Source organism: Lynx canadensis, chromosome X, assembly GCF_007474595.2.
Source record: "Lynx canadensis isolate LIC74 chromosome X, mLynCan4.pri.v2, whole genome shotgun sequence".
Lineage (NCBI taxonomy): Eukaryota > Metazoa > Chordata > Mammalia > Carnivora > Felidae > Lynx > Lynx canadensis.
The window spans coordinates 14,409,663-14,423,767 of record NC_044321.2 but is presented as its reverse complement, the minus strand read 5'-3'; the positions used below and the strand labels follow the sequence as shown (position 1 = coordinate 14,423,767).

The window sequence follows — 14,105 nt, the reverse complement described above, 5'->3', positions numbered from 1 at the left end:
CCCTCAACTCTGCTCTGTACTCACTCTTGGAAGGTCCGTAACATTTCACAGTTCCACCCAGTTCATGTTCAAGTTAGCAATTTCTGATATGAGACCAAATCCTGGTTCTACCACTTCTTGGCTGCAAAATCTTGGCCCTAACACATAACCTCTGTATAATGCCTCAGCTTTCTTATCTGTAAAATGGGTATAAGAGTAGAAATGTTGTAGGGAGTAAATGTAAAGCATCTAGCAGAGTTAGCCAGCATGCGTTAGATGCTCAATATGTGGTACTTATTACCAGGTTTGGTATTCTGCTGCCATTTTACACTCTTTTTTTATGAAAGCTAAACTCATTATTTCTCCCTCTAAACTTATATTCTTTATAAGTTTTTAAATCAGATAAATTGATACCAATGATTTTTCACTTTACCACAAACCCTTGGGATCATCTCTAATCTTTCCACAGGAACCTGGTACTCTGTAACAGCTCTCAAAAGTGCCCTTCATTTTCGGTTCTGTAATTTAAGTCCACTTTATTATTTATTAAATATTTATAGGCTCTACCCCCAACACTGGATTCTACATGGCTTTGTATAACCAGTTATCCCAAGAGCATATCACCTACTAATTCAAAACAAACAAAAATTTCTCCTGTGTCAACCCCAGCCACAGGAAAGGAAATACATGAATCGGCATTTCCCTGTCCTAGAATCAGTTAGCATTGCCCTCCAACCTCTCAAACAGGTTGCACAATCTATCATCTCCAGTTCTAATCACATCTCCCTATGTCACTGCATTCCATTTTCCCTGCTTTAAGGATGACCTCTTTGAGCTTCTGCAAAGAAAAGTATGCAGTAAAACATGCCTCCCCTCTCATAAGTACTTCAAAGCAGACATGCAAATAAAAAGAAAATCAGCACTGCATATCTGGAGAGCAAAGGTCCAAACCAGAACCTAAGTAGTCCTGAGGTATCATAAGTAGCCTAACACTTAATATATAAAACTCCAATGTGTGTGTGTATATATATATATACACACACACACAATAAACAGAAGCTGTGGAAAAGAGTACAGTTGCATTTTTCTTTTCAATTAGGCAGCATTTCAGTAAATTAAGAAATATGGTCTTTGGTCTGGAATAGCCCAAGATCATATTGTGTTCACAAAAGACAAGATACATTTGTTTATAAACATGACCTCTAAATTTCTTGCAATAGGACCCAGATTAAAACAGTAACTTTCGGGGCGCCTGGGTGGCGCAGTCGGTTAAGCCTCCGACTTCAGCCAGGTCACGATCTTGCGGTCCGTGAGTTCGAGCCCCGCGTCGGGCTCTGGGCTGATGGCTCGGAGCCTGGAGCCTGTTTCCGATTCTGTGTCTCCCTCTCTCTCTGCCCCTCCCCCGTTCATGCTCTGTCTCTCTCTGTCCCAAAAATAAATAAACGTTGGAAAAAAAAAATTTTTTTAAAAAAAACAGTAACTTTCTTTCATATTTGCTCAAATATACAATGTCCTAGGAATTATTTAATTATATATACACCCATGGCCGACCCTCTCCAAAAGATGGCAAATTTATGCATAAGTGATCGCACATACCTATGCACACATAATCACACAGACCTGATTTATACATTTTATAAGCATTTCCCTAAATTTGTAAAAGCTATGCAAAATATACAGGCATGATCATTTTACATATAATGGATACAACAGGGAAGATGATACCCATTTTTAACTATAACATGAGATTTCATAGTAATCCATTTGATTGATTCTAAAGGATAAATCTTAGAAGCATCAAATTCTCTACTTCTGGATAATGGGGTAAAGATTTGAAGGTCTGATTCTAGCTGAAAAAAAGGATATATCTATAACAAGTCTAATGACTAAACAGCTGCAGATTCTAAAAAGAGTTTTATATTACTCTGAGTTAGGCACTAATTTATGCTTTACATTTTCCACCCAGCAGTATCTTTTTAGATGCATGAAAGGAAAAAGCAACAATACTTCGAGCTAGTCTGCAAATCTCTCATTTAGTGAAGGGTCGTAAAAAGAGATACTTTTTAGATGCAGTGTCATTTGCAGAAACCTCTTGGGTTATTTTTTTAAGTATCTATTATTCTACCTCTTTAGACCATAAGCCATACAAAAGAAAGAAAACTATGGTTTATTCATCCTTATAACTAAGTGCCCAGGAATCAGAGGTCACATTTAGAGTTGGCTTCCCAAGAGCAGAGATACCTATCTATCCTCATGTACTTTCACTCTGGGCCCATCTTGCTGGCACTAACAGTGTGTATTATGAGAACCAGGTACAGGTAACAAGCGTATCTTCACAAATGAGTAAACCAGACACGTGGGAAGGTAAAAACATGTATTAGTTGAATATATTCAATTAATAAAGTTTATTTTTACATAAAAGGCAGAAAGAGAGCTTAGATAAGGTTAAAAAAAGCATAGGGGGAACAGTCACAGGAAGAAGTGTGACAAGACTGAGAGAAAACACTGTTAGAAGACTTGCATTATGTATCAGAAATCTTTCAATTTTAAAACTCAAAGATTAAAATTAAGAACTAAGGCTTCCATTAGCTATGCCGTATCAACAGAGCCAAGGTATAAGAGGAAGTATTATGTTCATGAAAGAGTCAAATTTAACTTGGAAACGAACAACCTATTTCCCTTGAGTAGTATCCACCAAGGAATTTTATTTTTTTGAAGCTTCAGAAATTTAGTATAACTCAAGGCAACTCATTACCGGTATAGAAATTCATTAGAGAGCTTTCCACTTGTTTAATTTCCAACTGCAGTAATATTTCTTAATGAGGTATTCAAGGTGCTAAATTTATTTTGATTACATTTATTATTTTAAATTCTTAATCATCCTGAATCAAAAACCACAGTATTCCACCCATTTTTTTGAGGATTTACTGGCAGACATCTTCAGATAACTATTACCAACATAAGATGCTTTGAACACTCAATTTCAAGAATAGAAAATTCATTGAACCAAATTAAGAGACTTATGATCTAAATCCCAAATGTACATCAACTGCCATGAAGACTTAAATCTAAAACATACGATTTTGTACAACAGGAAAGAAAAAATAAACATAAAAATGGTATCCTCTTTATTTACACATATATACACATACATATATGTTATGATAAATAGATTTGAGAATTTAATTAAATGAGTTGGACTAAATTGTTAAGCTCATCTCAGACATAAATTAAACCATTAGAAAATACCACAAAAAACTTTAACCTTTGGTCTTAACAAAATTATACACATAATAGCAAGAGGCCAGATTTTAATACTCAGACTAGGTATATCATGACAGAAAAATATTTAACCTAACATTTAAAATTGTTACAGCTTCATCAACACTTGCCATGTTAAAGTTAGTCTCTGAATAAAACACACTTACCTCTGAGCAACAGCTGTGGGAAACTTGAAATAACTTCCCTGAATAATTGGTGATTGGTGTAACAAATAATCTATATCATAAGATCCATCACAAGGTTTTACAAGTGTGATCAACTACAACCAGTAATGATAATCATGTACTATTATCCAAAGCCCTATTTCATACCAAACACCAATCCACTACCTTTCAAAATCTGGATTCAGATCCATCAAGCAATCTAAGTTACTGGCTCCATGCAAAAAATACTGACTGAATACTCCTTCTTGCTCTTAAGTGCTTCAACATAAATCTGTCACTGCATTGATTTCTTCTCTGTCACCTTTTCTCTCTTCCCATTAGGAATCTTTTCACCTATACACATAGCTCAACTGAGAAAAAAAATACCATATGACCACAAATAACTAATGACTACCTAATCATGCTAGAGCTTGTCCAAAAGTACTCTCCCTTTTCTGGGTTTACATGTTCATTCCACTTTATTAAGCATCATTATCATAGCCAACAGTTTTAATTATATGCCCACATGCACAGAACAATATGTTCATTTCTAAACAGTTAAACATATACAGTATTTTCTTTTTAAAAACCATGTACTTGCCTTGTGTCTGCATTTAAGCACAACTCCATAGGCTCCTATAATAAAAAGAAATAAACAATTAGGGGCACATATACAAACTATAGCTCTTAGAGAAATAAAAGTTCTATTATATTTACATTGGTTATCAGTAAAATGTTATACTATCTTGTTACAATAATGAATGCTAAAATGATAGTACTCTGCAGAAATTATGCTATGAGCCACATACAGAGAATGGTTATTTATGTTTTTTTATAAAACAAGAGTATAAGCAACCCATTTTCCCAACAAGTATTCTTAAATTGTTTCTCTCTTTTTAAAAAATTGTTGTTATTTTGAGACAGAGAGCGCGCAAGTAAGGGAGGGGCAGAGAAAGAGAGAGGCAGAAAGAGAGAATCCCAAGCAGGCTCCACACTATCAGTGCAGAGCCTGATGTGGGGCTCAAACTCACAGACCATGAGATCATGACCTGAGCCGAAATCGATGTTTAACTGACTAAGCCACCCAGATGCCCCTGAATGTTTCTCTTTTTAAAGAACATTTCACTTGAGACATTTTAATTTAAGCTTAAAAGTTCTGGAGACAAGATGTGGACCTAAGAACTTTAAGAGTAAAGGAAAATTAACGCAAAAGATTCTAGAAAACTTAAAATTTAAAAGCTAATGACCTCAGTCTTAAGAGACATTTAAATCCTCTTCTAGGATACCTGAATGTCTTTCCTGACTGGCAAAATAGTATAGGCTTAAACATTCCAATTAATAACTAGTAGGAATTGCTACAGTTTTGCCATAAATCAAAACTCAGTACAAGGGGCGCCTGGGTGGCTCAGGTCACGATCTCATGGTCCGTGAGTTCGAGCCCCGCGTCGGGCTCTGTGCTGACAGCTCGGAGCCCGGAGCCTGTTTCAGATTCTGTGCCTCCCTCTCTCTGACCCTCCCCCGTTCATGCTCTGTCTCTCTCTGTCTCAAAAATAAATAAACATTAAAAAAAAAAAAAAAAAAAACTCAGTACAAGGACACAGACCACAAGCAGTCCAAGGCTTTTTGGCCATTTATAGTCATGGACTTCTACTTTCTTCGGTATATTTTGATGAAATTCATGACTACCTTTTGGGTTATTCATCCTCTTTTCTAGCCAAAAAAACTACTTCCTCACAGGCAGAACAGAGTCAACAGCAAGGTACCCAAGAAACTGAGGTTAGAGTTATATTGTGACAACCTAATTAGTAAAATCAACATGTAATGTATGATACTTGAGGTGTGTATAAATGTCAATAACATTAAAAGACAGGCAAAGCCTGCACACATCTATGACAAAGGGACTTAAGAGAGATGAAATTGGGAAATGTGTCTTGAACAGAATCTAGGGAACGAGAACAAGTTTCCCTCACTTTGGTAGAGATGGATGAATCGTATTATCAGAGTCAGGATGGAATCAGCTACTACAACCATCCAACTTAATTCCACCATCACCAGGCAATCCTTTAATCCAGATTTAACTGCCCATGCCATTTCACTACAGAGTGAAAATGCACTGGGTAGGCTATGAGTGAAAATGCACTGGGTAGGCTACAGGAATGTAGAGTTTACTAGACAGTTTTTAATTTACTTAATATATATGTATTTCTTAGCCACTCCAGATCTTAAAGCAAGCACCCAATGATCAGACTGTATTTTGTTTCTATTTATTTGAAAAGGATTTAACTTACTATCTAGAACAGCTTTATTGTTCACATAGGTAAATCATTAAAACTTAACATTCACAATTTATTTGAAAATTCATAAGATATAAAATTTTTATAACATTTGCTTTAAAGATATAAATGCTAAGAAACCATAATTATAATCACTCATACCCTATTAAAAGAATCATTTCTCAAAATCCCCATAAAGTTATCTTTAAGTCAAAAGCAAAAATTACTAAGAAGGAAAATTCAGGAAGACTTATGAAAAATGAATTACCATATTTCATCAAATTAATGATGTCACTGATCATAAGCATTTTATGTACTAGTGGGGGGGGGGGATGCTACCAATTAAACCATGACATGCTATAAATTATAACACACATCCTGATTTCAGAGATGTTAAAATCTGATCAAGTTGTGAGCCTCAGAACTTATAAAAATGTGGTTTACCATTCTCAAAGACAAATAGAGAACAAATAGATAAGTAATTCATTTATTTACCGTGTATTTAGTAAAATTTAACTTCTAGAAATAAATTTTAAATTATTCAAAATAAGACTGATATAAAAATAAAATGTAACAAAAAACTATAAAGAAACCATAATTGCTAATTAACACAATGAAATGAAGGCAGCCTTAAGAAATCTCTAATTTGGGGCGCCTGGGTGGCTAAGTCGGTTAAGTATCCAACTCTGGATCTCAGCTTAGGTCATGATCTCAGTTTGTGAGTTGAGTCCCAAGTCTGCTCTGCACTGACAGCAGGAAGCCTGCTTGGGATTCTGTCACGCCCTCTCTCTTTGCCCCTCCCCTGCTTGCTCTCTTTCTCTCTAAATAAGTAAATAAATAAATAAATTTTTAAAAAGAAAAAGAAAAAGAAAGAAATCTGATTCATTAAATTTTAAAAGGTTTTAAAATGTTATTAACTTTCAATCGGAGAGTAAAACCCGAATAGTTTAAGCACAATTTTATTTTTTATATTTTACTCAAACACATATCTCAATAAATATAGGTAAAATTAATAGGATCTGAAGTAGTAACTTTTGTAGTGGTAGGTATAACTACATACATTAATCACAAACTCAAGGAATGCTAAACTTACCTTCACCTACAACCCCAAGGATCTCAAATTTATTCATCACATTACCAATGTTAGGAATCTTCATGAAGACAAACTCCTCTTTTGATGCAAGCCACAAAACATGGCATCAAAAAAGAACTGAGAAAGTTGTGCAGTAAATAGAAAATGTTGAAGGAAGAAATTCTCACAGGTTGGCAGGAACTTTCACATTTTGTTGTAATGTGAAGTATTAAATGATTCCCTGAAAGAAAAAAAAAAAGCCCTAAATTTTATATTCAGCACTCTAATAATTTATCCTTTGTGTACATTTTTAAAAAATCATGTTAATGTTTCATATACTAAAAAAAAAAGAAGAAAAATAATAAGAGAGAAGAACCCAAAATGGAACAAAAACAAATGTACCTAACTGTATTTGAAATGAGTAACATAACCACTCTGCAAAGGGGTCAAGGGAAACAGAAACGACTCCAGGTAACTTCTAAAAACAATGTTTTGGGGTGCCTGGGTGGCTTAGTCTTTTAAGCTTCCGACTTCAGCTCCGATCATGATCTCACATGATCTCACAGTTCCATGGGTTCGAGCCCCACATCAGGCTGTGTGCTGACAGCTCAGAGCCTGGAGCCAGCTTCAGATTCTGTCTCCCTCTCTCTCTACCCCTCCCTTGCTTGTGCTCTGTCTCTCCCTCTCTCTCAAAAATGCATAAACATTTTTAAAAAATTTTTTAAACCAATGTTTTAACTACATACTCTCTTTAAGCTATAAACAAAAAAATTTTTTTCTAAACATATACTTAGATACTTGTTTTTACACAAAGATATGAAAACTCTTTATGTGTATTCTTGGATTGAGCAAATAAGTAAATAAATACATTGTGGATGATGAGTTTGGTTTCTTATTCTCATAAAACGAAGTTACAAATGGGAAAAGGGTGAAGGCTTGGAATTAGAGCTAAACACATCAGCTCAGTTCTCAATACATAGATGCAGAAATAGATACAACTGTGTATGGAAATATATATAGACATATACATATATTCCTTAGCTCTATCTGCTGAGGGGGCCTAGAAGCAATGACACTCCAACATTCATGGGCACAGCCAGGGCACCAATGAAAGGAACCAGGGTTCCTCAGAGAAACGGCTGATTCCCAGGCAAGAGCAAGGAAAAGTACACTATGGGACCAGGATATATTTTTGTGGTGCCAGAAAAGAAGGTAATGCTCAAAGAATGATGGGGGCATGTCTAAAGGACACAGGAGTCAACTTGAGCCACTTCTGTTCAAATGAGAAACATCTCAACAGCAAAATTAATAAAAATAGATTATAATCCACAGAATAAAATAAAAACACACCAGTCCTTACTTACATAAATAAATGAAGGGAGAAGGAAAAGCTCTGAGAGTATAATTCCAAATAACAAATGTAGTGATGGAATTAGAAAATCACCATTTGGCAACCACCTTGGTAATAATTATTTCAGGCAAGTATCATCAACATATGCTGAAACTAGTGGTTGAAAGTCTGATGGAAAACAGGATATTATCTAGTCGCAAAGTAGCTCCACTACAAAATACCCGTTAATTAAAAGGGGAAAAATAGTAATTTCATAGTGTAGAATTCTGTCAGACACCACCTTAATTAAATGATCAAAGTTAACATCATCAATAATAGGACAAGCCAACATCATATGCCTCCTGATAGGATGCAATAAAACACTTCTGTGGCATTCCTTCCAAAAAGGTAAAACCTGAATCTAACCATAGGCCGCAACAGACAAGTCCAAACTGAGGGACATCCTACTAAATAACTGGACTATATTCTTTACAAAATGTCTAGGTTATAAAGGACAGGGAACCAAGTAACTGTTAAAAGAAGCTTAGGAGACATGATAATTAAATATAATGTATGATCCCAGACTGGACTGAAACCTGGAGAATAAAAATATTTTTTTTGCTATAAACTATTATGACTGATGTACAACATGTGACTGTAGTTAATAATTCCTTATTGTCTATTTGAAAGTTGCTAAAAGAGTAGATCTTAAAGGTCTCATCACAAGGAATATGGGGCGCCTGGGTGGCTCAGTCTGTAAAGCGTCTGACTCTTGATTCTGGCTCCAGTCATGATCTCACAGTTCGTGGGTTCGAGCCCCGGTCGGGCTCTGCGTTGATAGTGCAGAGACTGCTTGGGATTCTTTCACTTTCGCTTTTGTTTTTGCTCTCTCTCTCTCTCTCTCTCTCTCTCACTCTCTCTCTCTCTCTCTCTCTCTCTCTCTCTCTCTCTCTCCCCCCTCATCCCCTGCTCGAGCTCTCTCTGAAAATATATAAACTTAAAAAAAAAGCAGCTCTCATCACAAAGAATAAAAATTGGTAACTGTGTGTAGTGATCAATGTTAACTAGACTTACTGTGATCATTTCACAATATATACAAATATCGAATCATTACATTGTACACTTGAAACTAATATAATGTTATATGTCAATAATAGTTTGATTAATATTAATAAAGCACCCCAGAATCTCTAGAATAAGACAGTCTATTAAAAAATTTAACAAACAAAAAAAGAAAGAACACCAACATTTTTAGAGATAAAGTTTGCAACTTAAATCACTCAGGGCAAAGAATAAGTACATGTGTATGGAAAAAGAGAAAAAGGATGATTAAAATGTTAACATTTGGGAAATCTGGGTCAAGGGTCTATGAAACACGAATTTCTTTGTACTATCTTTGCAACTTTTCTCTAAATCTGAAATCATTTTGTTTCAAAAACTACGCTATCTTTATGAAAAATAACAGCTGTGCTAACACAAAATATTGGTTTCAAATGAAGAAATAAAAACCAATAAAGAAATTCTTTGTTGCCTATAAAATTTGAAACTTTTCAAAAATCAGTACCCATGCAGTGTGGAAAAGTACTGACTTGAAGTATGCCTTGTCATATGCTGACGTTAGGAATACAAACTGGCACAAACTTTCTAAACAGCGGAATGCCCATAATTAAATGCTTTTAAAATGTTCATATCTTTTTTTATATAATTTTTTAACATGTTTATTTTATTTCTTTATTTTTAGACAGAGTGTGAGCAGGGAAGGGGCAGAGGGAGAGAGAGAAAATCTCAATCACACTCCACACTCAGCGCAGAGCCTGACATGGGGGCTCAATCCCACAACCCTGGGATCATGACCTGAGCCAAAATCAACAGTCAGATGCTCAACTGGCTGAGCCATCCAGGGTACCCTAAAATGTTCATATCTTGATAAAAGTATCTGACAAAAACCTACAACAAACATCATTCGTAAAGGCAAAATCTTAGACACAGTCCATTTAAAAATTAAGAATATGACAAAAAGTCCTACTTTTAATGCTTATTAACATTATTATTATCCTGATGAATTATAGCCATCTCATTATCCTGATGAATTATAGCCATCTCAGTAAAATAAGAAAAAATAAACGAATAGAAAGAGAAGCAAAATGGAATTTACAAATATTACTGCCTACACAGAAAATTCAAAAGAATTTACAAATCACTTGAATGATAAATGTTAACAAGGTAGCTGAGTACAAGCTTAATATACAAATATCAATTGTATTCATAAACATCAATAAACAGAAAATGTAATTTAATTAAATTAAATTTTTTAAATTAAAGTTTTTTAAACCACATTTACAACAAAAGAGGCACTACAGATTCAGCATAACAAATATATGTGTGTATGTGTGTATATATATATATATGTATATATAACTTTTTTCAAAGGCATCAGAGAAGACCTAAATAGAGTTATCTCAATTTTAAGGCTGGAAGAGTCGATACTATAACGATGTTAATTCTCGGAATGCCTGGGTGGCTCAGTCAATTAACCAAAACTTCGGTCTGGCTCAGATCATGATCTCACCATTCGTGAGTTCGAGCCCTGCATCGGGCTCTGTGGTGACAGCTTAGAGCCTAGAGCCTGCTTCAGATTCTGTGTCTCCCTCTCTCTCTGCCCCTTCCCCGCTCATACTCTGTCTCTGTCTGTCTCTCTCTCTCAAAAACAAATAAGCATTAAAAAATAATAATTATCAATGGTAAATGGCAATGACATTTAAAATGAAAAAGATGTCAACCCTCTCCATAGTAATCTAAACCATCAACAAAATCCCAATCGAAAACCCAACAGGGCTTTCTGAGGAATTAAAACAAGCTGATTCTAAAATATATATGGAAGAACAGAGTTCCAAATACTGCCAACACCCTCCTTATAAGAAAAGTAGGAAGACTCGATGTTGAGGGTAGGATCTGGAAGAATGTCCTACCAAATATATTCAGGCTTAGAACTCAGCTATAGAAATTAAGACAGGATGAGGTGCCTGGCTGGTTCAGTCAGTTAAGCATGCAACTCTTGGTCTCAGGGTCATGAGTTCAAGCCCCATGTTGGGTGCAGAGATTAAATAAATAAAATGTAAAAGAAATTAAGATAGGGTGGTCTTGGCACAGAGATAGACAAATTTGCCTTTGAAACTGATGTGAGAGCCCATAAGTAGACATACTTCAATATCCCTATGGCTCCACACTCACCTATCCCTTCAATCTTGGTCTCCACACAAAATCTTTAGAATAAGTCACATCATGTCACTGCTTTGCTCAAAACCCTCAAATGGCCTCCCACATTATGAGTGAAAGTCAAAGTCCACATGAGTCACAAGGCCTTTAAACTCCCTTCCTCTGACATCCAACTATTCTCTCCCCCTTGGCTCACTTCACTCTAGCAACACTGACCTCCTTTCAGTTCAATATAAAATAATAATGTTTACTTTAGGCCAAATTCTTATTATCTGATTTTTCATTCAATATTTACAAATAATGTTTTTGCAAATTAGAAGCAAAAGAAAGCAGATACTATACTTGTTTTAGAAAACTTTAGTTTAATGGAATAATAAATTTTTAAAGTACTACTGACATTTATGGGGCACCTGGGTGGCTCAGTCGGTTAAGCGTCCGACTTCGGCTCAGGTCATGATCTCGCGGTTTCTGAGTTCGAGCCCTTCATCGGGCTCTGTGCTGACAGCTCAGAGCCTGGAGCCTGCTTCAGATTCTGTGTTTCTTTTTCTCTCTGCCCCTCCCCCACTTGTGCTCTGTCTCTATCAAAAATAAATAAACGTAAAAATAAAAAATAAAAAAAATAAAGTACTACTGACATTTAGAGAAAATGTCACAATTTCAGAAAAATATTTTTTTTAACATTTGAGAAAGAGACAGAGAAAGAGGGAGAGGGAGAATCCCAGGCAGGCTCTGTGCTGTCAGTGCAAAGCCTGACACGGGGCTTGATCTCACGAACCATGAGATCATGATCTGAGCCAAAATCAAGAGACTGATCCCTAACCAACTGAGCCACCCAGGCGCCCCAGAAAAATATTAGTAAGTATATCATTCATTGCTTAAATAAATAATTACTGACTGCCTAATACATTTCAGAGAATGGGTAAATAGGACACATAAGATAGCAGTGAACAAGATAGACAAGGTCTTTGCCTCATGGGGCTTCATATTTTGCTGGGGTGGGGGAACAAGATTATCATCAGATACTAATATTTGTTAGGAAGGGGGAAAAAATGAATGACTTTTTTTTTAATTTTCTTTTAACGTTTATTTATTTTTGAGACAGAGAGAGACAGAGCATGAACGGGGGAGGGTCACAGAGAGAGGGAGACACAGAATCGGAAACAGGCTCCAGGCTCTGAGCGGTCAGCACAGAGCCCGATGCGGGGCTCGAACTCAAGGAACGCGAGATCATGACCTGAACAGAAGTCGGACGCTTAACCGACTGAGCCACCCAGGCGCCCCAAAAATGAATGACTTCTCAGAGGCCTCTCTAAAAAGGTGATATTTGACGTGAAATAGATCAGTAACAAGAAGGAGTCAGCCATACGAAGATCTAAGTCAGTCACATTACAGGTAAAAGATGCTCAGAGTGCTTATGAGAATGAATTATTCTTTCATTTTCTCTAGCTTATTTGGAAGAACACCCAGGAAACATTTAAATATCCAACTCTCTGACAATAATGGCATGGCTCATTTCAAAGTAAAAATTAAATCATCCACACTAAGAAGACCTCGCCCCCCCCCCAAAAGTGATGCATATAAGTATATACAAAGAAACATTAGGTCCTACCTATTCTCTGTAGAAATCAAAATTGAGTAATACAAACTGGAAATCAGAATTCAAATGTGTGAGTAAATGTATAACATAGGTGTTAAGAACAGTCTTTTAACTACCAGTATTCATACAGAGAAAAAAACTTAATGCCAAATTGAATTTCACTATAATTTTATATGAATAACACTGAGTTTTTTGGGGAGAGAGAGAGAGAGAGCGTGCACACGAGTAGGAGTAGGGGCAGAGAGAGGAGGGAAAGAGAATCCCAACCATGCACTGTGACCATGAGATCATGACCTGAGCCAAAATCAAGAGTTGGATGCTTAACCAACTGAAGCCACCCAGGCACCCCTGAGAATTTTTAAGACCTAAAAACTCAGACAACCTTAGCTTCAAATAACTAAGTAACTTGGATGAAATGTCCTTTTGAGGACAAATACAAATATTGGAGGAAGTACTTTTTTTAAATGGCCTAAAAATCCCAAAGACAAGATCGTAAAGTATTAAATGGCTGAAATCAAAGCAAAAGAATAGGACCCAGAAAGGTAATCCAAACCACCCAAAATGGTTTCAGCTCTCAGGCACTTGAAGATCCAGAAAAAATGGGAGAAAAACAGGCTTGCTCTTGAAATCCTTACAAATCCAGGGGCAAAAGTCAAAGGCAAGATTATGCCACAAGGAAGAAGTTTAATAAGCCACCACTCAAAGTAGAAACCTCAGAGCTACACTCCCAGGATAAAGGAAAACAGAAATAAAGCAATCCTTGGATAGACTTGAATTCTAGTTTCATATTATCTGAGTGACCAAAATAAACCCAAGTTACTGAGGTGGTCTCACATTCAGACTGGTAATGTCACCAGCTGTCTGGTGTTCAAAAAGGGGGGATGTGAAAAAAGGCAAGTCTCTGCAGGAAGATAACATCAACCTAGGCCTCACAATATTGCTACAGATAATTTCTCATTTACAATGAGCAGTACATAATATGATACCAAGAACAAGAACCAATAGAAATGTGTGAAGCAGAAAATGATCCAGAAAGACATATAATATTAAAATTATCAGGAATAACCTATACAACTATAGGGTTGAATTAATCAAAACACAAAGGTTGGACATTTTGACAGAACTGGTAGGTCCAAAAGGTAGAAGACCAAATTTGAAAAATAAATGAGAATTCTAGAACTTAAAGACTGAGTAACAGCAAAGGAATTCAATA

The 14,105-nt window shown here is 35.9% G+C and overlaps 1 protein-coding gene across 1 annotated transcript in view; it reads right to left on the bottom strand.

Annotated features, from left to right (window-relative positions):
• CDKL5 (cyclin dependent kinase like 5) overlaps nucleotides 1-14,105 on the bottom strand; it is a 194,125-nt gene that overhangs the window by 117,210 nt on the left and 62,810 nt on the right. Inside the window, exons 2-3 of the mRNA XM_030305552.1 lie at nucleotides 6,771-6,990; nucleotides 4,006-4,040 (exon numbers count right to left, since the gene is read on the bottom strand). Coding sequence (XP_030161412.1) covers nucleotides 4,006-4,040; nucleotides 6,771-6,834 — 99 coding nt within the window. The 5' untranslated portion in view covers nucleotides 6,835-6,990. The remainder of the gene's footprint in view (nucleotides 1-4,005; nucleotides 4,041-6,770; nucleotides 6,991-14,105) is intronic.